This window comes from Pelophylax lessonae, assembly GCF_965119305.1.
Source record: "Pelophylax lessonae genome assembly, chromosome: 8".
In the NCBI taxonomy this organism is placed as follows: Eukaryota; Metazoa; Chordata; class Amphibia; order Anura; family Ranidae; genus Pelophylax; species Pelophylax lessonae.
Genome location: NC_138775.1, coordinates 223050342 through 223073887, shown reverse-complemented (window position 1 = coordinate 223073887; position 23546 = coordinate 223050342). Strand labels below are relative to the sequence as shown.

At 43.7% G+C, this 23546-nt stretch overlaps 1 protein-coding gene across 6 annotated transcripts in view; it reads right to left on the bottom strand.

Annotated features, from left to right (window-relative positions):
* CACNA1E (calcium voltage-gated channel subunit alpha1 E) overlaps positions 1-23546 on the bottom strand; it is a 1228023-nt gene that overhangs the window by 315375 nt on the left and 889102 nt on the right. For all 6 annotated transcript variants that reach the window (XM_082266485.1, XM_082266488.1, XM_082266487.1 and 3 more), the window contains one exon: positions 15012-15151. In XM_082266485.1, coding sequence (XP_082122611.1) covers positions 15012-15151 — 140 coding nt within the window. The remainder of the gene's footprint in view (positions 1-15011; positions 15152-23546) is intronic.

Sequence of the window (23546 nt, the reverse complement as noted above, 5' to 3'; positions counted from 1 at the left end):
ACATCAACGTGCTGGCTGCTGATTAGGGAAAGATAGGCAGGAAAAAACCATTTGTGTCCGGATAGAATTGAGGGACAGGTCGGAGTGTTTAGGCAGGGCGAGTTGTAGGCATTTTAGGGATAGAGTCTGCTGAATTATATAGGGTCAGTGTCTTCTACAAACTACAATCGATATTGCTGTGTGGGGGGTGGGGTCTGCACTCAATCCTGATCTACGATCTCTTCTCAATCCTGTTAGGGACAGAGTCTGCTGAATTTTAGGGAAACTGTGTTCTACAAACTACAATCGATATTGCTGTGTGGTGTGGGATTGGAGATAGGCAGGTGTCAGTGATCCACATCCATTTTTCTGTGTGTGAGCTGCAGTGAACACAATCTTTTTGGGCTGCAGTGAACACAATCTTTTTGGGCTGCAGTGAACACAATCTTTTTGGGCTGCAGTGAACACAATCTTTTTGGGCTGCAGTGAACACAATCTTTTTGGGGTGCAGTGAACAAAATCTTTTTGGGGTGCAGTGAACACAATCCTTTTTGGTGTGCAGTGAACACAATCTTTGTGGGGTGCAGTGAACAAAATCCTTTGTGGGGTGCAGTGAACACAATCTTTTTGGGGTGCAGTGAACAAAATCCTTTTTGGGGTGCAGTGAACAACATCCTTTTTGGGGTGCAGTGAACACAATCTTTTTGGGGTGCAGTGAACAAAATCCTTTGTGGGGTGCAGTGAACACAATCTTTTTGGGGTGCAGTGAACACAATCTTTTTGGGGTGGAGTGAACAACATCCTTTTTGGGGTGCAGTGAACAAAATCCTTTTTGGGGTGCAGTGAACAAAATCATTTTTGGGGTGCAGTGAACACAATCTTTTTGGGGTGCAGTGAACACAATCTTTTTGGGGTGGAGTGAACAACATCCTTTTTGGGGTGCAGTGAACAAAATCCTTTTTGGGGTGCAGTGAACAAAATCATTTTTGGGGTGCAGTGAACACAATCTTTTTGGGGTGCAGTGAACACAATCTTTGTGGGGTGCAGTGAACACAATCTTTTTGGGGTGGAGTGAACAACATCCTTTTTGGGGTGCAGTGAACAACATCCTTTTTGGGGTGCAGTGAACACAATCTTTTTGGGCTGCAGTGAACACAATCTTTTTGGGCTGCAGTGAACACAATCTTTTTGGGGTGCAGTGAACAAAATCTTTTTGGGGTGCAGTGAACACAATCCTTTTTGGTGTGCAGTGAACACAATCTTTGTGGGGTGCAGTGAACAAAATCCTTTGTGGGGTGCAGTGAACACAATCTTTTTGGGGTGCAGTGAACAAAATCCTTTTTGGGGTGCAGTGAACAACATCCTTTTTGGGGTGCAGTGAACACAATCTTTTTGGGGTGCAGTGAACAAAATCCTTTGTGGGGTGCAGTGAACACAATCTTTTTGGGGTGCAGTGAACACAATCTTTTTGGGGTGGAGTGAACAACATCCTTTTTGGGGTGCAGTGAACAAAATCCTTTTTGGGGTGCAGTGAACAAAATCATTTTTGGGGTGCAGTGAACACAATCTTTTTGGGGTGCAGTGAACACAATCTTTGTGGGGTGCAGTGAACACAATCTTTTTGGGGTGGAGTGAACAACATCCTTTTTGGGGTGCAGTGAACAACATCCTTTTTGGGGTGCAGTGAACACAATCTTTTTGGGGTGCAGTGAACACAATCTTTGTGGGGTACAGTGAACAGAATCTTTGTGGGGTGCAGTGAACACAATCTTTGGGGGGTACAGTGAACACAATCTTTGTGAGGTGCAGTGAACACAATCTTTGTGGGGTGCAGTGAACACAATCATTGTGGGGTGCAGTGAACTCAATCTTTGTGGGGTACAGTGAACACAATCTCATACTGAAGGTTTGAGGGTGCTGCCTGTTCCATACTCCCCCTACTCCTCATCTAGCCTTTTAGGGGTACAAACAATAGTAATTGGGGCCTAGTGTGGTTGTGTACGTGTGATATACATACACTTTTTTGGGATCATATTTTCTATTCCGCTATTTAATCAAAAACCTTTGGGGATCAGTTAAATTGGGGGATAGTCTGTGTTGGTACGTGTGAGAGAGATCCACCTTTCCAAGTTGTTGGGGTTCATCTCATACTTCTGAAGGTTTGAGGGTGCTGCCTGTTCCATACTCCCCCTACTCCTAGCCTTTTAGGGGTACAAACAATAGTAATTGGGGCCTAGTGTGGTTGTGTACGTGTGATATACATACACTTTTTTGGGATCATATTTTCTATTCCGCTATTTAATCAAAAACCTTTGGGGATCAGTTAAATTGGGGGATAGTCTGTGTTGGTACGTGTGAGAGAGATCCACCTTTCCAAGTTGTTGAGGTTCATCTCATACTTCTGAAGGTTTGAGGGTGCTGCCTGTTCCATACTCCCCCTACTCCTAGCCTTTTAGGGGTACAAACAATAGTAATTGGGGCCTAGTGTGGTTGTGTACGTGTGATATACATACACTTTTTTGGGATCATATTTTCTATTCCGCTATTTAATCAAAAACCTCTGGGGATCAGTTAAATTGGGGGATAGTCTGTGTTGGTACGTGTGAGAGAGATCCACCTTTCCAAGTTGTTGGGGTTCATCTCATACTTCTGAAGGTTTGAGGGTGCTGCCTGTTCCATACTCCCCCTACTCCTAGCCTTTTAGGGGTACAAACAATAGTAATTGGGGCCTAGTGTGGTTGTGTACGTGTGATATACATACACTTTTTTGGGATCATATTTTCTATTCCGCTATTTAATCAAAAACCTTTGGGGATCAGTTAAATTAGGGGATAGTCTGTGTTGGTACGTGTGAGAGAGATCCACCTTTCCAAGTTGTTGGGGTTCATCTCATACTTCTGAAGGTTTGAGGGTGCTGCCTGTTCCATACTCCCCCTACTCCTAGCCTTTTAGGGGTACAAACAATAGTAATTGGGGCCTAGTGTGGTTGTGTACGTGTGATATACATACACTTTTTTTGGATCATATTTTCTATTCCGCTATTTAATCAAAAACCTTTGGGGATCAGTTAAATTGGGGGATAGTCTGTGTTGGTACGTGTGAGAGAGATCCACCTTTCCAAGTTGTTGGGGTTCATCTCATACTTCTGAAGGTTTGAGGGTGCTGCCTGTTCCATACTCCCCCTACTCCTAGCCTTTTAGGGGTACAAACAATAGTAATTGGGGCCTAGTGTGGTTGTGTACGTGTGATATACATACACTTTTTTGGGATCATATTTTCTATTCCGCTATTTAATCAAAAACCTTTGGGGATCAGTTAAATTGGGGGATAGTCTGTGTTGGTACGTGTGAGAGAGATCCACCTTTCCAAGTTGTTGGGGTTCATCTCATACTTCTGAAGGTTTGAGGGTGCTGCCTGTTCCATACCCCCCCTACTCCTCATCTAGCCTTTTAGGGGTACAAACAATAGTAATTGGGGCCTAGTGTGGTTGTGTACGTGTGATATACATACACTTTTTTTGGATCATATTTTCTATTCCGCTATTTAATCAAAAACCTTTGGGGATCAGTTAAATTGGGGGATAGTCTGTGTTGGTACGTGTGAGAGAGATCCACCTTTCCAAGTTGTTGGGGTTCATCTCATACTTCTGAAGGTTTGAGGGTGCTGCCTGTTCCATACTCCCCCTACTCCTCATCTAGCCTTTTAGGGGTACAAACAATAGTAATTGGGGCCTAGTGTGGTTGTGTACGTGTGATATACATACACTTTTTTTGGATCATATTTTCTATTCCGCTATTTAATCAAAAACCTTTGGGGATCAGTTAAATTGGGGGATAGTCTGTGTTGGTACGTGTGAGAGAGATCCACCTTTCCAAGTTGTTGGGGTTCATCTCATACTTCTGAAGGTTTGAGGGTGCTGCCTGTTCCATACCCCCCCTACTCCTCATCTAGCCTTTTAGGGGTACAAACAATAGTAATTGGGGCCTAGTGTGGTTGTGTACGTGCGAGATACATACACTTTTTTTGATCATATTTCCTATTCCGCTATTCAATAAAAACCTTTGAGGATCAATTGAATTGCGGGATAGTCTGTGTCGGTACGTGTGAGAGAGATCCACCTTTCCAAGTTGTTGGGGTTCATCTCATACTTCTGAAGGTTTGAGGGTGCTGCCTGTTCCATACCCCCCCTACTCCTCATCTAGCCTTTTAGGGGTACAAACAATAGTAATTGGGGCCTAGTGTGGTTGTGTACGTGTGATATACATACACTTTTTTTGGATCATATTTTCTATTCCGCTATTTAATCAAAAACCTTTGGGGATCAGTTAAATTGGGGGATAGTCTGTGTTGGTACGTGTGAGAGAGATCCACCTTTCCAAGTTGTTGGGGTTCATCTCATACTTCTGAAGGTTTGAGGGTGCTGCCTGTTCCATACTCCCCCTACTCCTAGCCTTTTAGGGGTACAAACAATAGTAATTGGGGCCTAGTGTGGTTGTGTACGTGTGATATACATACACTTTTTTTGGATCATATTTTCTATTCCGCTATTTAATCAAAAACCTTTGGGGATCAGTTAAATTGGGGGATAGTCTGTGTTGGTACGTGTGAGAGAGATCCACCTTTCCAAGTTGTTGGGGTTCATCTCATACTTCTGAAGGTTTGAGGGTGCTGCCTGTTCCATACTCCCCCTACTCCTCATCTAGCCTTTTAGGGGTACAAACAATAGTAATTGGGGCCTAGTGTGGTTGTGTACGTGTGATATACATACACTTTTTTTGGATCATATTTTCTATTCCGCTATTTAATCAAAAACCTTTGGGGATCAGTTAAATTGGGGGATAGTCTGTGTTGGTACGTGTGAGAGAGATCCACCTTTCCAAGTTGTTGGGGTTCATCTCATACTTCTGAAGGTTTGAGGGTGCTGCCTGTTCCATACTCCCCCTACTCCTCATCTAGCCTTTTAGGGGTACAAACAATAGTAATTGGGGCCCAGTGTGGTTGTGTACGTGTGATATACATACACTTTTTTGGGATCATATTTTCTATTCCGCTATTTAATCAAAAACCTTTGGGGATCAGTTAAATTGGGGGATAGTCTGTGTCGGTACGTGTGAGAGAGATCCACCTTTCCAAGTTGTTGGGGTTCATCTCATACTTCTGAAGGTTTGAGGGTGCTGCCTGTTCCATACTCCCCCTACTCCTCATCTAGCCTTTTAGGGGTACAAACAATAGTAATTGGGGCCCAGTGTGGTTGTGTACGTGTGATATACATACACTTTTTTTGGATCATATTTTCTATTCCGCTATTTAATTTAACTGGGCCTCCATGCGAGACCTGTGTGCCTTGTTGCGCTGTTTTGAGTACTCCACCAACATGGCCAGTGGCAATGACGCCGTTCTCAGCTTAACTATCCCACTTCCATGCCTCCTTGAAAAAACAATTCGGGCGATGATGGAAGAGGATGTGGCACAGGATGAGGAGGAGGAGGAGGATGAAGAGGTAACATTTCCAAGGCTTTCAGGGCAGTCATTCGCAAGGGGCTCCGAGGGTGGGTTCCTGCACACGCAAACGCCAGGGACGCAATTGTCCAGCAGGGGCACAGTTCTGGAGGATGAGGAGGATGAGGAGGAGGAGGAGCTGGAGGAGGAGATGGAACCATGTTCACAGCAGGGTGGCACCCAGGCCAGCTCATGGCCATCACTGGTGCGTGGCTGGGGGGATACAGAGGACACGGACGATACACCTCCCACAGAGGACAGCCTTTCGTTGCCTCTGGGCAGCCTGGCACACATGAGCGATTACATGCTGCAGTGTCTCCACAACGACCGCCGAGTTGCCCACATTCTAACTTGTGCTGATTACTGGGTGGCCACGCTGCTGGATCCCCGTTACAAGGACAACGTACCGTCCTTAATTCACTCACTGGAGCGCGATCGCAAGATGCGCGAGTACAAGCGCACGCTGGTAGACGCCATGCTGCTGGCATTCCCATCTGACAGCGGGGCCACAGTGGAAGCACAAGGCAGAGGAGGAGGAGGAGGAGGTCGCCAACGCAACCAGGGCACCGCCAGCACCTCAGAAGGCAGGGTTAGCATGGCCGAAATGTGGAAAAGCTTTGTCAGCACGCCACAACAAACAGCAGCACCAGCAGCTCAGATGGAACGTCTTAGCAGGAGGCAGCATTTTACCAACATGGTGGAGCAGTATGTGTGCACACGCCTACATGTAGTGAATGACGGGTCTGCCCCCTTCAACTTCTGGGTCTCCAAATTGGGCACATGGCTTGAGCTTGCCCTTTACGCCTTGGAGGTGCTGGCGTGCCCTGCAGCCAGTGTATTATCTGAACGGGTATTTAGCACGGCTGGGGGCGTTATAACAGACAAGCGCAGCCGCCTGTCCAGAGACAATGTGGACAAGCTCACGTTCATTAAAATGAACCAGGCATGGATCCCACGGGACTTTTCCGTACCTTATGCAGAATAGCAATGGATACCGACCTTACCCACCCATTGTTCCATTTTTGCTCTTTCTCACTCTTTTGGGGTGTACCCTCATTTAAAATTTTTGAAAAGAAGCAGTGTTGGCTACCTCGTCCTCCTCCTCAGGGCCAGATTAATGTAGGGGCTATTGGAGCTGCAGCTCCAGGCCCCTACCTTTTATATAGGCCCCGGGTTGGCCATATTCACTGTTACCGCTCTTCTGTCACTTGTAAACACAGAAGTCTGGCTTCTATGCTCGCTTCCCCAGGCAGCACCCTCAGAACCTCCCCACACAGCGTGAAGGCCGGACAAGGAGGGACAGTTGGCGATGCATGGATGTGTTTATGGGCTTCAGAGACAGCATCCCATGTTGAATTAGGCATGCATGGCTGCACCCTTCCTCCTCTGGGTGCATGGCAAGGCACGGCCCTTAAGGCCCTTCAAAATCCTCAGCACCAAGCCCATGATGCTGTTAATCCGGCCCTGGTCCTCCTCCACCGCCGCTTCCACCTACACCGCCCATAGGTGTGCGCAGCCTATTGCATTAAGGTGTGCACCCCAAAGTTGAAATACACATGCATGTGTTTGCCAGCAGGGAGAGTAATGTATCGGGGCCATGTACCTGTAGGCAAGGAGAAATAGAGCAGAGCAGGTCCCAGGGAGATCTTTCCCATCTCCTCACTGGCAATGCTATGTGCCCTAGGTGATTAGGGTGTGCCCAGGCACACCCAGCACACCCTGTGCGCACGCCTATGTCACCGCTAGGCTTGTGACGGTATCAGATTTTCATGCTGCGATTAATTGATTAAGGTTTTGCCACGGTATACGGTATTATCACGGTATTCTATTATTAAATTTAAATTATTAAATTTCCACCTCACTTCAATTTCATTGCTGAATTTAGGGGCTTTGGTTCACTTATGCACATTATTATATAGTCAGTCAGTACAGACTCTGTGAACCAGGCCTAAAATAGGTCATCAAGCAGTGTCTGGCCTAACTGGTGATAACTGGTTCTGGCGCTCGGCTCCGATCCGATGGCCTGGTCATTAAGAGGGCAAATCCTTGTGGTCAAGAAGTGGTTAAACCTGAAGGAGGTGTTGTTTATAAATTACTTTACTATTGCTTTAGGCCTGGTTCACATGTATGCGGGTTGGTGGTTCACATTTGCACAGGCATAGCAGCCCATTGATTTGAATGGGCTGCTATGCCCTCATTTTCCGCAGAAAAAAGGTGCATGCAGCATTTTTTTAAAATTCAGTGGCCTTGAAATCCATCCTGCTTTTGCACCATGCGACTAACCTGCAGTTCCTGCTCTGGCAAGCTTTCTGCATTTTTTGTATACGTGGGCACGGCATTTAAAAATAAACAGTTTGCGTGTGCAGCAACGGCAGGTAAGTCGCATGGTGCAAAAGAAGGATGGATTTCATGGCCACTGCATTTTTTTAAATTCTGCATGCACCTTTTTTCAGCTGAAAACGCAGGCATAGCAGCTCAAGCCCATTCACATCAATGGGCTGCTATGCCTGTGCAAATGTGGGCCCCCAACCCGCATACATGTGAACCAGGCCTAAAGCAATAGTAAAGTCATTAATTGGTTAAACCTGCAGGAGGACCGGTGTTTTTATCTATTAATGACTTTACTATTGCTTTAGGCCTGGTTCACATGTATGCGGGTTGGGGGCCCACATTTGCACAGGCATAGCAGCCCATTGATGTGAATGGGCTTGAGCTGCTATGCCTGCGTTTTCAGCTGAAAAAAGGTGCATGCAGAATTTAAAAAAATGCAGTGGCCATGAAATCCATCCTTCTTTTGCACCATGCGACTTACCTGCCGTTGCTGCACACGCAAACTGTTTATTTTTAAATGCCGTGCCCACGTATACAAAAAATGCAGAAAGCTTGCCAGAGCAGGAACTGCAGGTTAGTCGCATGGTGCAAAAGCAGGATGGATTTCAAGGCCACTGAATTTAAAAAAAATGCTGCATGCACCTTTTTTCTGCGGAAAATGAGGGCATAGCAGCCCGTTCAAATCAATGGGCTGCTATGCCTGTGCAAATGTGGGCCGCCAACCCGCATACATGTGAACCGCCAACCCGCATACATGTGAACCACCAACCCGCATACATGTGAACCAGGCCTAAAGCAATAGTAAAGTCATTAATAGATAAAAACACCGGTCCTCCTGCAGGTTTAACCACTTCTGGATCGCAAGGATTTGCCCCTTTAAAGACCAGGCCATCGGATCAGAGCGCCAGGACCAGTCATCACCAGGTAGGCCAGACACTGCTTGATGGCTATATAATAATGTAATGTGGGCTGCTAGGCGTGTGTGTGTGTATATATATATTTATTAGAGCTGCACGATTCTGGCCAAAATGAGAATCACGATTTTTTAGCTTGGAATAAAGATCACGATTCTCTCACGATTCTCTGTGTAACAAAAAAAAAAAAAATTGGGATAACTTTACTGTTACGTTTTTTTTTTTTTTTTTATTCATTAAAGTCTAATCATTGCGTTTGAAAGACTGCTGCGCAAATACAGTGTGACATAAAATATTACAACAATCGCCATTTTATTCTGTAGGGTCTCTGCTAAAAAAATATATAAAATGTTTGGGGGTTCTAAGTACTTTTCTAGCAAAAAAAAAACTGATTTTAACTTGCAAGCTGCAAGTGTCAGAAAAAGATCCAGTCTTTAAGAGGTTAAACTTCCTTTCTCCCTGGCAGAGGGAAGGAAAAGATACAAATGTAATCATTTTTGTTTATAGTTAGGAGACTTAATGCTGAAAGGTGTTAGCTGAGTGAGTGAATGAGTCATCCAGCTCACTGAAATGTATCAATTCACAAGTCAGGCAGACTTGACAGAGAAACTCGGTATTTTAAAAATGCCACAATAACAATACCGTGGCTATGCAATACCGCGATATATCGAATTACCGAAAACCGGCATATGTCTAGTCACCGCCACATCCACCACCACCTCAACCTCCCTCCTACTCCATATGGGCCTCGTCCTTCAGAGATGAAGAAGAACATTGTTTTATTTTTCTGTTTTTTTTTGTTGTTTTAAGTTATTTCCCTATCCACATTTGTTTGCAGAGCACTTGCCATGCTCTTAATTACGTTTTGCTGCCATTTGCAGCACTCTAGCCCTTTCCTTTGGTGTTTTAGAGCCATTTTAGTGCCTTAAAGTTCGGGTCCCCATTGACTTCAATGGGGTTCGGTGTCCGGGAAAAGTTCGGTAAAAGTCCGGGACACGGACCCGGACTTTTTTTTAAAGTTCGGCCGAACCCGTCGAACACGGACATCTAGGTGTTCGCTCAACCCTACTTACGAGCTCACTCAATGAACAGGAACAATGTTTACTGTGCTTCTGTTATGAATGAACACAGGAGTATTCGGTAACAATCACTCACTGTGTTCATTCAGAAAAATAGGAATGGGTTTGTAACATGTTTACTGACCCCCACCCCTCATTCTTCATCCTGAACATGCGATCCTCCCTCTGTATGCCGTAGCCACTGTCAGCTGGCAGTAAGGGAGAAAAGTAGAAGTTGCCAGGGAATAAGATTGGTAAAGGCGGGGGGGGTTGAAGTTGGAGGACACAATAAGCAGAGTAGAGATGTACTTAAGATTAGTGTTATTATGCACAAGACCAATCTTTATTCTTCTTTTAAAACATTTTTTTAGTTAAAACTGAAAATCATATTCAGGAAATAGCATTAAGAGTACCTTTACATTTTTTTCTTTTTTTAGGTTTAATTGTGTTTCCCACTTTGTGAACACAGAGAAGCTGAAAACACATATGTGATGTATCTTTCTGGATCTCAATATGAATTGCTAATTCAAATTATTCATAGTCCTGTGTTGACAATTTACATGCAACAGCTATTTTCAGTCTTGTTTAAAATTCACATAAGCTCAGTTTGTGAACTACATATGGTAAAATAATATATTATTCATTAAAGGGGAAGTCAGTTGCAATAGTGAAACCCATGTGGCAAATAGTATCATAAATAATTATTTTCTAATGCAAACAACAGTTTACAAAGGCTTTTGTACTACAATGCATTTAGATAAAATAAAAATAAAGATAGCAATATTACACTTTTTTAAAGGGTCCTCTGTGTTTTTATGAAGTGTAAGCACACCTTCTATTCAACACCATGCTCGGATATAGAACCTCCAGGGATAAGAACGTTTTATTTAATAGTTTATAAAATGCTTCTGATTTTCTAAAATATACTCCTAAATGTATTTACCTTCCCACTGTGGGACATCCTAATTCTTTAAAACTCTCAGGACCAAATATGTTAATGTCACAGATGCAATTTCCAACGCTACAAATCCTCACATTTGATTTGCAAATGGTCCGGATGTTTGGGTGAGTAACTATGTTGGTGAGCAATGAGTGATAATTAAGCTGACACATGCCAGAATGAGAATACCTTAACTTCTGCAATAGGTAAAATAATAATTAGGAAATTAGCGAAATTTGGAGTTTATTTTACTAATATTTCTGTAAATAGCAAGTGGATTTAGCCACATTTTTCCATATTTCCTAAATGCATTGAAGTAAAAAGGTAGGTATAATGTTTTTGTTTGTCCTAAAGGGTGCTATTGGCTGTGTATTTCTTCTGCGTGTCTTATAAACTCCCGTTAACTGTTCTGGAACTGTTCTTTTGCCAAAAATAGCCAAATAGTCCCTATTAGCCTTGTTGTTTAATGTATTTTTTTATCAAAATGGGAAAAGCTCACAGAAAGAAGTAAAACAAAATATATCACGTGACAGTACACAAATACAGTAAAACCTTGGATTGAGTGTAACTTGGAGAGTGTTTTGCAAGACAAGCAACATTTTTTTATAAATTTGGACTTGATAAACAAATGATGTCTTGATATACTAGTAGCATTACGTCACAACTGGGTATAAAAGAGAAGAGAGATGCCTCTAAGTTTTGCAATATGGTTACACTTAATGAAGGTACAACATTTAGCAACTCACATGGTTGATGATTAATTCAGGTACATATAAGAATGCAGGCATTTGGGGTAAAGCTGTCCACATAGACCATCCTCCGCCATCAATGTCATCCCTTCCAAGCTGCACTCCACAAGCACTTCAAGCCTCGCTTTCAGATCGCTCTACTGAAGGGTAGTCTTCCCGGTCACGATTGCAGACTGACAGCGGAAAGAGCTGGCGGTGCAGAGGATGGTCTTTGTGGGCAGATAAGCTTCTTTTAATCATCAACCATGTGAGTAACTAAATGTTGTACCTTCATTAAATGTAACCATATTGTTACACTTAGAGGCATCTCTCTTCTCTTTCATACACTGTTGCTCCTGCTGTAATTTGCTTCTAATCCCCTTATGAAGGCTGCCATTTGTGGAAGGACATTTTATGATTACACAACATATCACATTGCTATAATATTTTTATATGGATAGACTAAAGGACTAGTCTTTGAATAAATAGTTGTGGAACAAATCATCTGAGTTTCCATTATTTCTTATGGAGAAAATATCGTTGATATAAGAGTGCTTTGGATTATAAGCATGTTTCTGGGACGAATTATGCTCGCAATCCAAGGTTTTACTGTACCAAACAAATACATATTAAAAAAAAAAAAAAGCCCTACACATTCAAGGGAGTAGAATAAACTAAACTATGCCAAATACATTCAAGAAAAACGAAATAAAGTGGAAAAAAGAGTAGACTTTTTTTCCACGCAAATTTTAAGTACACTTGAAAAAAATGTAACTGAAATTCTTTGCTTCTGCAAAATTTTGCAGTGATATCAGTAATTTTGCAATAAAACCACATTTCACCAAAATTAATCCACTTCTCCCTTGTGGTGATTCTAAATGGCACACAATGTTCATCTTTTTTGGCAGCGTCAGAAGTTGCAGTCAGTTTTTTCTTAACAGTCATTAAACAAAGATGCAAAAAAAAAAAAAAACTATATGCGCACATCAACCTAATGTAGACAACCTTACTTAAGTGTGTTAATGTAAAAACCTTGGCCCTACCGAAAATATATGAGTGAGAAGGTAGTTATAGTTATATTTCCTTACTCCAAATACAGACTCTGGTTCTGGCTTAGTATTGCTGTGCAGAATCTGGTCAAGGTAACATTAAACACTGTGCTGTAGTGCTCCTGAAGTCATTAGACCTATCATCCAATGTCAACTAATCTGCTTCCTTTATACTTGCAACATTTTGCTTTAAGAACACAAAAATCATGTCATGACAAAACCTTACCAAAGCCTTCTGTCTGCATCCCAAAGACCCTGACTGAACATAAACACATTCCCAAAGCCCAAAGCAAATCCTTTACTTATTGACATAAAATAAGATACTATATGCATTCTGGAGAGTAGATAGGTTGGGATTGTGCTACAAAGAATTTGGTAGAAAAAGTCTACTAAGCCTCAGGTCTATCGCCAAAAGCCAAAAATTACTGTACAGGTCATTCATAACCAATCGAGTCCACCATTATAAAATAATTACACCAGATGTTAACAGGTTATTTTTATGACTTTGGGATGATTATTCAATTAGAGAGATCCAAAAAAGATTAAAACCTCCCAGACTGCTCATTAAGGAGGGAATTAACACATCAGCTTTTGGGTGATAGAGATTAATGAAGCGGTTGCATAGGTCATTACTAAAGAAATGAGTAAAGTGAGTCCAATCAAAGAGAAAAAAAATTGCCCCCTAGACTCCAGTACTGAAAGGTATACTGTTGGACAATTTGCATGTTTTTAAATGGTCATATTGTTACACTTTTCATATACCAAGTGCAGTATGACCAGCAAACTAAAATAAACTGGGATTAGAACCCTTGTCAGGAATACATTTTTTCTAAACTTAAAAAAGCTTTATATATGTTTTAAAATATTAAAGTTAACTATATCTGAAAATACAAAAAGGTGAAATTGCAATGAATGAAATCTTTCTTTTCTTTACAAAACACCAAATAGTTAGACCTCAGAACTTTCACCAAGCAGGTGACAATGCTGCACCATCTATAGCAGTTGCATCAAGGAGGAGGAGGAGGGTTATTCGTGTTGTCACCACTGATACCCTACGTCTCACTACCGATGTAATATAACAGGGTGCCTTGTTTCTAGAGGAAGTGACGTGGGGCACCATGTTGGATACCTACTGACACTGGCTGGCTTAACCACTTAAGCCCCAGAAGATTTTGCCCCCTTCCTGACCAGGGCCTATTTTGCGATTCGGCACTGTGTGACTTTAACGGACAATTGCGCGGTCGTGCGATGCTGTACCCAAATTAAATTGACGTCCTTTTTTTCCCACAAACAGAGCTTTCTTTTGGTGGTATTTGATCACCTATGCGATTTTTTGATCATGCGCTATAAACAAAAAAAGAGCGACAATTTTGCAAAAATAACAATATTTTTAAAATTTTTTTATATGAAATTCCCCCCCCCCCAAAAAAATGTAAAAATCAAATTTTTTTTAACAATTTGTTTTTTGCTACATATGTTTTTTGCTACCCGGCTTCTTCGGGTACGAGCGGGGGCGGGAGCGCGCCTCCGGCGGCGCACGCTCACCCCCTATTCGCTCCCAGGCTAGTGATGTACCGGTACATCACTTTGCCTGGGAGGGGCTGACCGCCGCCTTATATAGTCGGGCGGCGGTCGGCAAGTGGTTAATTAAAAGTCACTGATTTGAACAACTTTGTGCCACCTAAAGCAAATGGAAGAAAAGTACGGTAGCTTTCTTTTACTGGGGAAGTCACATTTTTAAAAAATGGGGCGGAGACTTTAATTTCAAACCAATAAAGGGGATGATAATGGTTTTGTACATATTTTCTTTCTGTTTTATAATCAGTTATACATTGTTTTAGTCAGGTAAGTAACTGGTTTATGCTTTAAAATAATGATGGTAATTTCCTCTACCATAAATTAAGTACAGTCCCTAATTTCCAAGAAAATGAAGCTGGAAAGGGAACTTTCTTCAAGGCTTTTTTTTTTCCATTCTGCCATTTTTTCCATCTTTCTATATTTGCAAGGATTTATTTTATTTTTTTCATATAAATATATGAACAAATACATATTTTTCACCTATCTGTCATCTTTTTACCATGTTTTCTTTATTATTTCACCTTGACATTATAAACTAAAGACATTTATAAAGTAGTTTAAACTACTGTGAAACAGAAAATAATAATTTCCTGATCTTTATAATAAGTGTCTAACTTATATTTATTAATTTTATTGCTAAAGCTAAAGTTCCTCAGAAATTAAGTCCCTGCTTTACTGTTTCTTAAACAGTGCCAATTGATTATCTATAACACATCATATCTGACATTTTCTCTTATTTTTGTTTTTATTACAACATTGGAATTGTAGTTATATCTGGCATTTCAACAGATAATAAGGCACATTATTACACAAACAATACATCAGTGGAGTTTGCAAATAAGCTGACTTTTAACTATATTGACTATACAATATATATGAATAGCACTCACCCATTGCAGAACCAGTGGTAAAGAATTTAAGTATAGGGCACTCACCCGCTAAGCACTACTATAAAGTCCATGACATTCCAGCCATTGCGGAGGTAAGAACCTTTGTGAAATACCAGTCCTAGGGCAACAATTTTAATTCCAGCTTCAAAACAAAATATCCCTATGAAATAGGGCTCAGTCTTCTCCTGTAGGCAAAAAGGGAAACAAGCAGACGTGTTATTTATTACAACATTTACAGTAAACCTAACCCCAATCACTAAATTCTCATATACCATTTAACATGTTAATGTGCAGTCATTTTAAAAGTTGTTTTCATTTTTTTTTTTTAAATCTGCAGCTTTCATTAAAATTAGAACTGATGATTCGGTCTTCCAATTTTGCTCCTGTTTTTAGCCCTTGTTACATATGTTCTTGATGGAGACTACAAATGGCAATGATGATACATTGTGTAGACTAGACATGTTTCCAATATTTTTACCTTTATCAGGTCAACAGTAATGATGAGCAGCTGATGCTGGTGTAAGTGCTTACAGACAGCAAGCGAATTTAAATAAAGAAAATTGTAGATTAAACACAAGAGGGAACAAACACACAATTTTTAATCCCTCTGTATTCCTTCTTAAAGCTGGCCATAGATGGATCAAAATTCAGCTGATACAGCAGGGACTGGCTAACTTTCAATCCATTTGTTGCCATTCCTGCTCAACAGAAATCAATCTATCGACTTCTGTTAAAGGGTGAACATTGGAAATTATTTTTGATCAGCGGCTGCAGCTGGTGATCAGTATATTCTTACAGCAGAGGTGGATTCTATAAAATTTACTTGTGTGGATGGGGGAATTGTGTAGCAATGCACAATAGGAAGCAGAGGCTAAGTATGTAATAAGCACGTTTTTCTATGTGCATATATAATTACAAACTATCAAGCTGATTTCTGGTACATGTATATCTGAAAAAATATTTAAAAATATATAACATAAGCAAAATGCATGAACAATGTTGATGTACCCGTATTCATGTAATTGTAACCAAAGATTGTTTGCTTCTATAATAGTACTTGATCCTGATCCTTCTGCACTGACAGCAAGATGCGGTAAAAAGGGTGGGCAGTTGGGCACATGTATTTTAAAGTTGATTTAATTCAATCTGAAGTTTAGGTATGGCAATTTTTACATACTGTTTTACATTGGTCCAGCATAGGCCAAATAAGTATGTGTGTGCCATACCTGTGGGATCCCCATGGAAGTTGGAAATCCCCACTAGCTTCTAGGTCCCTAAGACAGGTGGCTGCCCTTGTGCATTGTGAACACAGGAGGTTTCTTTCATGGCAGAGATATCATTTAGGGAACACTCTGTATTTTCTCAATGAATGCAAAGCATTATCTGATGGGACGAGATGGAGAGGTGAGGCAATAACATGGCAATCTCCACCTCGTCCACATTCATTGAGAAAATGCAAAGTGTCTTCCGAATGGCACCCATGCCAAATATCATTCAACTCACTTCCCTTAAGACAAGATAGCCAATAACTCATCTATCCTGAAGGGTCATCGTCACATAATTTGGGCTCACAGTACTGCAGCAGAAAATGTCTCTCATATGTCAAAACATGAATGACATTCATGACTTCAATAATGGCCATATGGTACATACCAATGAAGCCTGAGGTAAATAGGAAGGGCCTGTGATGGTCATAAGACCCTTGTAAATAAGAGTTTTTTGGCTCTCAAAAACTAGACTTCCACTTCAAATTGCTGTTATTCCCATTAAGTCCCAATCTCCAACACAGCATGCACTGCACACATTTGTCTCTTCGTCCTTTTCAGAATGTTCTGAAGAGCATGTCACTGCCTCTCAGTTTGTGTGTCACTTTTGGTGAATTATAATGTACCCATTTTAATAAATTATTAAAAGTAAAAATGATTCACCTTGGAGTTCTGTGACCTCTCTAAATGCATTTTGTCTAAGGCCTTAATTCTATGGTCATTGAACTTGCAACCGTAAATCTGGATAGACTTCTAACTATATTGTACAGTCATTTTCCCTCATGTGATTATCATTCTTATCAGTATGTGCTGTACTTCTGTACCATCCTCTGCTCTATCTACTTATTACTTTATAAACTACATATGTTTAATATTGCTGTTATAAGACATAGGAAAGTTACATCATCTTACTTCCAAGATCGAGTTGGATGGCAACTACTGTTATAGAGTAGACTTGGCTGACATCAAATCAAAAATAAACATGCTTCCTACCACAGCAGCCAAGCCATATGGGAACACAGATGGAATTATTTGTTCAAATCTAATATTGGTTAACATGGCTGTTCTAGATGTACCTTTGGTTAAAGTAATTGGGAAAGGAGAAGGTATCAGATTATATTTAGCTATATAAAGTAAGAGGATAGACCTCATGCTCTTAAAACCCCTTTGCTGTATCAAAGAACCAGAGATGTATAGTAACTAAGTAGAACTACTTCACTACTGTACTTAAGTACCGAAAGGCGGTATCTGTACTTTCCTAGAGTAGAATTTTTTTCTCCTACTTCCACTTTTACTTCACTACAGTTTTTAAATGATTTCAATACTTCTACTCCAATATTTTTTTTTTTTTGCTGCATAGTTACTAGTTACAATTATAAAAATGACCACTGCCAGAACAGTAGATGGCAGGTTTCATGAAGCTCAAAACATGTGTATTATCAGCGCATACGAAAATAAATGCTACTGTATGTATAAATAAAAGCTGCATTTGAAATAATAAAAAACAATATGATGTTCAAACTTTTGACTTCTTTCTTGAATAACTACATAACACAGTACTTGTACTTTTACTTTCAGTACTTGAGTAGCAATTTTTTTTTCAAAACTACTGGGACTTTTACTTTCAGTACTTGAGTAGCAACATTTTTAAAAAAACTACTTGCAATACTTTAGTATTTCTACTTAAGTCACTTTTTGATTGAGCACTTCCACTTCTACTCAAGTCACTTTTTGATCGAGCACTTGTACTTTTACTCAAGTATGGGTTTTGAGTACTTTATACAACTCTGCAAAGAACCCTTTTTATACTGTTGTATTACCATTCACTGAAAAGAAGAACTGTATCTGGCATATAACAACTTTCAATTTGGTATCCAATTTGATTCTACTAATTAAAAACATAAAAGGGACTTAACTCTGCATTTTTTTTTTTTTTTGCATCGCAGTGAGTCCCAATACATATTGATGTGCTACCATGAATGGTGATAAGCTGCAAATGTGTTGCTTTAGTGTGTTGCAAATGTGTTGCTTTAGTGTGTTGGGGTGCCATTGAAAGAAAAATATCCCTGTAACACCCTAATGGCACTTTTCAACTGCATGGAACCGAACGGTTCGGCTCGCTTTTGTGCTTTTCCACTGCTGGTACCGCATGGTATGGTGTAGGAACGGTTCGGTACGGTACGGTACAGCGGCGCTTTTCCACTGCATGGGACCGAACGGTACGGCTCTCAAAAACAGTACCTACTCGATTGTGGTTCCAAGAGGTACCATACCCGGTGCCATATCCCACAATCCTTTGCATGCAGTCACTACTAGCCACTGATTGGTCAGAGAATCCCACCCACCCCGTTGTTATCCCACCCACTTAACTTTAGTACTACTTTAGTGGAAAAGCAAACCATAACGTACCGTACCGAACCGTTCCAACACCGTACCATGCGGTACCAGCAGTGGAAAAGCAAACTGGGCCAAGCAGGGCCAAGCAGGGCCGAGTAGAGCCGAGCCGGTACTTGCAGTGGAAAAGTGCCATAACATGTGTCATGTGTGTTACCACAATGCATTTGTGTGAACTGACCCTAAAAAGAAGTCCTTCTGGCAAATAAAATAACTACCTGTCCTGCTGCTGAATTTTAAAGATAAAGTGCTGAAAAATGTTCTTCATCCAACATTTTGGAAGTGTTGAATGCCTGCGTTCCTCACTGCACACTGCGATTTCATCCTACAGGACACTACAGGGCATGTTCAGTGAAAGGAGCAACAGCCTGAAGTGGAAGCCCAGACATCTGATACATTCAAAAGTGTACTGGGTCCTGAAGATACTTCAACAAGCTTATTATCTCTTCAAAATAGCAAAATGTGATGACATTGTCAATGAGAGAATTGTATTCTTTGTAAATAGGATTTGTTTAGTGTTTTAAAATAGCAACAGGGTCACTTTAAATGTCCCCCTTCCCTAGGTATTGTCACGGAACCATGAACCAGACGTACAACAACAGATAAGTGAAAATAAGACAGCTTTATTGAAAAACAAGCTATAAAGCAAAAGTCCAAACGGATGGCGAAACCGATGCAGAGTCTTTGCGAAGCCAGGGGTCTGGAACCAGCAGGGTAGTCAGACGAAGCCAGGATCAGGAACCAACAGGGTAGTCAGACGAAGCCAGGATCAGGAACCAACAGGGTAGTCAGACGAAGCCAGGATCAGGAACCAACAGGGTAGTCAGACGAAGCCAGGAACAGGAACCAGAAGTAGCAGCAGTCTTAGTAGCATGTGAACACAGGAGGACCAAGCAGGGAACTGAGCCACAGACCTCCTATATATATGAGCTAGGCATCCAGCTCCTCCCAGTGGGAAGGAGGAGCCGCAGGGTGGGAGGCTACAAGAAACCCAGAAACCAAGATGGCCGCCAGCACATGTCAAACGAAGGAGAACAGCAAGGAGGTAAGACCATGACAGTACCTCCCCCTCAAGGGCCCCTCCTCCGTGGAGTAAAGAACGGTTTTTGAGGGAAGCGTGCATGGAAGGCTCGGAGCAAGGCAGGAGCATGGACATCTGCGGAGGGAACCCAGGAACGCTCCTCAGGACCATAACCACGCCAATGAACCAAAAACTGCACCCGACCGCGGACCAGGCGAGAGTCCAGGATATTGCTCACCTCATACTCCTCACGATTGCCCACTTGGACCGGACGAGGCCGAGGAACCGAGGAAGTGAAACGATTACACACCAGTGGCTTCAACAGGGAGACATGAAACACGTTGGAGATCCGCATGCCAGGAGGAAGCGCAAGGGCATAGGCTACCGGATTTACCCTGCGAAGCACTCGGAAGGGACCAACAAAGCGAGGCGCCAGCTTGGGAGTGGGCACTCGAAGGTTGAGATTGCGGGTGGACAACCATACACGGTCTCCGGCCTGGTAGGAAGGAGCAGGCGCTCGTCTGCGATCAGCCTGGAGTCTCTGGCGCTGCGCAGAGACCTCAAGGGACTTCTGGATCTGTACCCAAGAAGCACGTAGAACGGAAAGGTGATCCTCCACAGCCGGAATATCCTGGGGAGAGAATACCTCCGGTAACACGGCAGGTTGGAACCCATAGTTGGCCAAGAAGGGAGAAGTCCCAGAGGAAGAGTTCACCGCCGTGTTCCTGGCAAACTCAGCCCAAGGCAGGAGGTCAACCCAATTGTCTTGGTGATCGGAGACATAGCAACGAAGGAATTGCTCCAAGGCCTGATTGGATCGTTCTGCGGCCCCATTGGACTGAGGGTGGTAGGCCGAGGAGAAGGAGAGATGAATCCCCAACTGGGAGCAAAAGGCGCGCCAGAACCTGGACACAAACTGACTCCCCCGATCCGACACAATCTCCTTGGGCAAACCGTGCAACCGGAAGACCTCCCTGGCAAAAATCGTGGCCAACTCCTGTGCAGAGGGTAACTTCTTGAGAGGAACACAGTGGCACATTTTGGAAAACCGATCCACAATCATGAGAATGACCGTATGGCCTCGGGATGCAGGGAGGTCCACAATGAAATCCATCCCCAGGTGTGACCATGGGCGCTCCCCGGTGGCTAAGGGTTGCAGAAGACCCACCGGAAGGTGCCGAGGGGACTTACTCTGGGCACAAACGGAGCATGCCGCTACATACGCGGCGATGTCGGAACGTAGGGAAGGCCACCAGAACAGACGTGAAACAGCCCAGGACAGCTGATTCTTTCCAGGATGCCCCGCGGTCTTGGAGTTATGGTAGGTTCGCAACAACCGAGTGCGCAACTCCTCAGGCACAAAACATCTGCCGTTGGGTCTCCCAGAGGGAGCACCGGCTTGAGCCGCCAAAATCTGCTCACCCAGGGGAGAGGTCAGGCTGGTGCGAATGGCGGCCAGGATCTGATTCGGAGGTATGACCGAAGTCGGAATCGACTCCTCCCTGGACAGGTCGGAGTACTGCCGTGATAAGGCATCCGCCCTGATGTTCTTGGAACCGGGTAGGTAGGAGACCACGTAATTAAAACGTGACAAGAACAGAGCCCATCTGGCCTGACGTGGTGTCAATCTCTTGGCCTCAGAAAGGTAGGTCAGATTCTTGTGGTCCGTCAGGATGAGGACCGGAACCACCGAACCCTCGAGCAAGTGCCTCCATTCTTTAAGAGCCTGCACGATGGCCAATAACTCCCTGTCACCAATCTGGTAGTTGCACTCAGCAGAAGACAGTTTCCGGGAGTAAAACCCACAAGGAAGCAGAGGACCCTCTGGTGTTCTACGCTGAGACAGAAGGGCGCCTACTCCCGTCTCGGACGCGTCCACCTCGAGGACAAAGGGCAACCCAGGGTTGGGATGCGACAGAATCGGAGCCGACACAAAGGCGGACTTTAGAGCCTCAAAAGCTCGGATGGCCTCGGGCGGCCAGACCTGGGAATTACTGCCCTTCCTGGTCAGATCCGTGAGAGGTTTGGCTAGCATGGAAAAGTCCCTGATGAACTTCCGATAATAATTGGCGAAGCCCAAAAAGCGCTGCAGGGAACGAAGACCACTGGGCTGGGGCCACTGTAAGACAGCCGAAACCTTCTCAGGATCCATGGAGAACCCTTCAGCGGAAATGATGTAACCTAAGAAGGTTACCTGGGATCGGTGAAATTCGCATTTCTCAAGCTTACCGAACAGCTTGTTCTCTCGTAACCGTTGCAACACTCGTCTGACATCCAGAATGTGGGTCTCCATGGACTCAGAATATACCAGGATGTCATCCAAATAGACCACCACACACTGCTGCAACAGGTCACGGAAAACATCGTTGATGAATTCCTGAAAGACTGCGGGCGCATTGCACAGCCCAAAGGGCATAACCAAGGATTCATAATGACCGGTCCCGGTGTTAAACGCGGTCTTCCACTCATCGCCCGCCTTGATCCATACGAGGTTATATGCCGCCCTCAGGTCGAGTTTGGTAAAGACCGTAGCCCCTTTAAGACGGTCGAACAGCTCGGAAATCAAGGGTATCGGGTAAGCGTTCTTGATCGTGATGCGATTGAGACCCCTGTAATCGATGCAAGGCCTCAACTCACCGCCCTTCTTTTTCACAAAGAAAAATCCAGCCCCTGCCGGGGACGAGGATTTGCGAATGTGACCACGTGAAAGCGCCTCCCTCACGTACTCCTCCATGGCCTCATTCTCTGCTACCGACAGTGGATAGACTTTGCCACGAGGAGGAACGGCACCAGATTGTAACTCGATGGCACAATCGTATGGGCGGTGCGGAGGTAGGGCAACCGCGCGCACCTTATCGAATACATCCCAGTACTCCTCGTATTCAGGGGGCAACAGAGAGTCCGAGGAAGTACACAGCAACTTGACAGGCCCATGGATGCAACTAGCCCCACACTGCGGTGACCACGAGAGGATCTCGGCCGATCTCCAATCGAAAATCGGATTATGCTTCTGGAGCCAGGGGTACCCCAAGACCACCGAGTAGTGTGGAGACGAAATAACCTGGAAGCAGACCGACTCTCTGTGAACGGCACCAATGGCTAACCCCACTGGAAGGGTCTCATGAGTCACGTGTGGCGGCAGAAGGGGTCTGCCGTCTATCGCCTCAAGAGCCAGAGGTGAACCCTGAGCCTGCAGAGGAATGGAATTGGTGGCAGCGAACACACTATCAATGAACAAACCACCAGCACCAGAGTCCACCAACGCCTGGGTCGTCACCGAGCCCCCGACCCAGGAGAGGACAACAGTGATCAGTGGTTTGTCAACACGGGAAACCGGGGACGAGGAGACTCCACCCAAGATCTGCCCCTGACAGGATCTCAGGTGCGAGCGTTTTCCCGGACGGTTCGGACATGCCAACCGAAAATGCCCACCGAGACCACAGTACATGCATCGGCCCTCGCGTCTCCGGAGTACCCTCTCCCCCTCGGACAGGCGAGCAAACCCCAGCTGCATGGGTTCACCCCCAGACAAGTCATCCCCAGGAGGCGTGGGAGGAGAGGGAGGCACGGGTGGGACAGCAAACGTAGGCGCCAATCTGTTAGGAGGCCTCCGCAGACTCTCCTTAAAGGAAGGTCTCTCCCTGAGTCTGGTGTCAATCAAAATCAGGAAAGAAATAAGGGACTCGAGCTCCACTGGTAGGTCCTTAGCTGCAACCTCATCCTTCAAGGCATCCGAGAGACCATGAGAGAAAGCAGCGACCAGAGCCTCATTATTCCAGCCCACCTCTGCTGCCAGGGTACGAAACTCAATGGCGTATTCAGCTACGGATCGTGAACCCTGTCTGATGGACATAAGGAGCTTCGCAGCAGAGGCAGCACGAGCCGGCACATCGAATACCT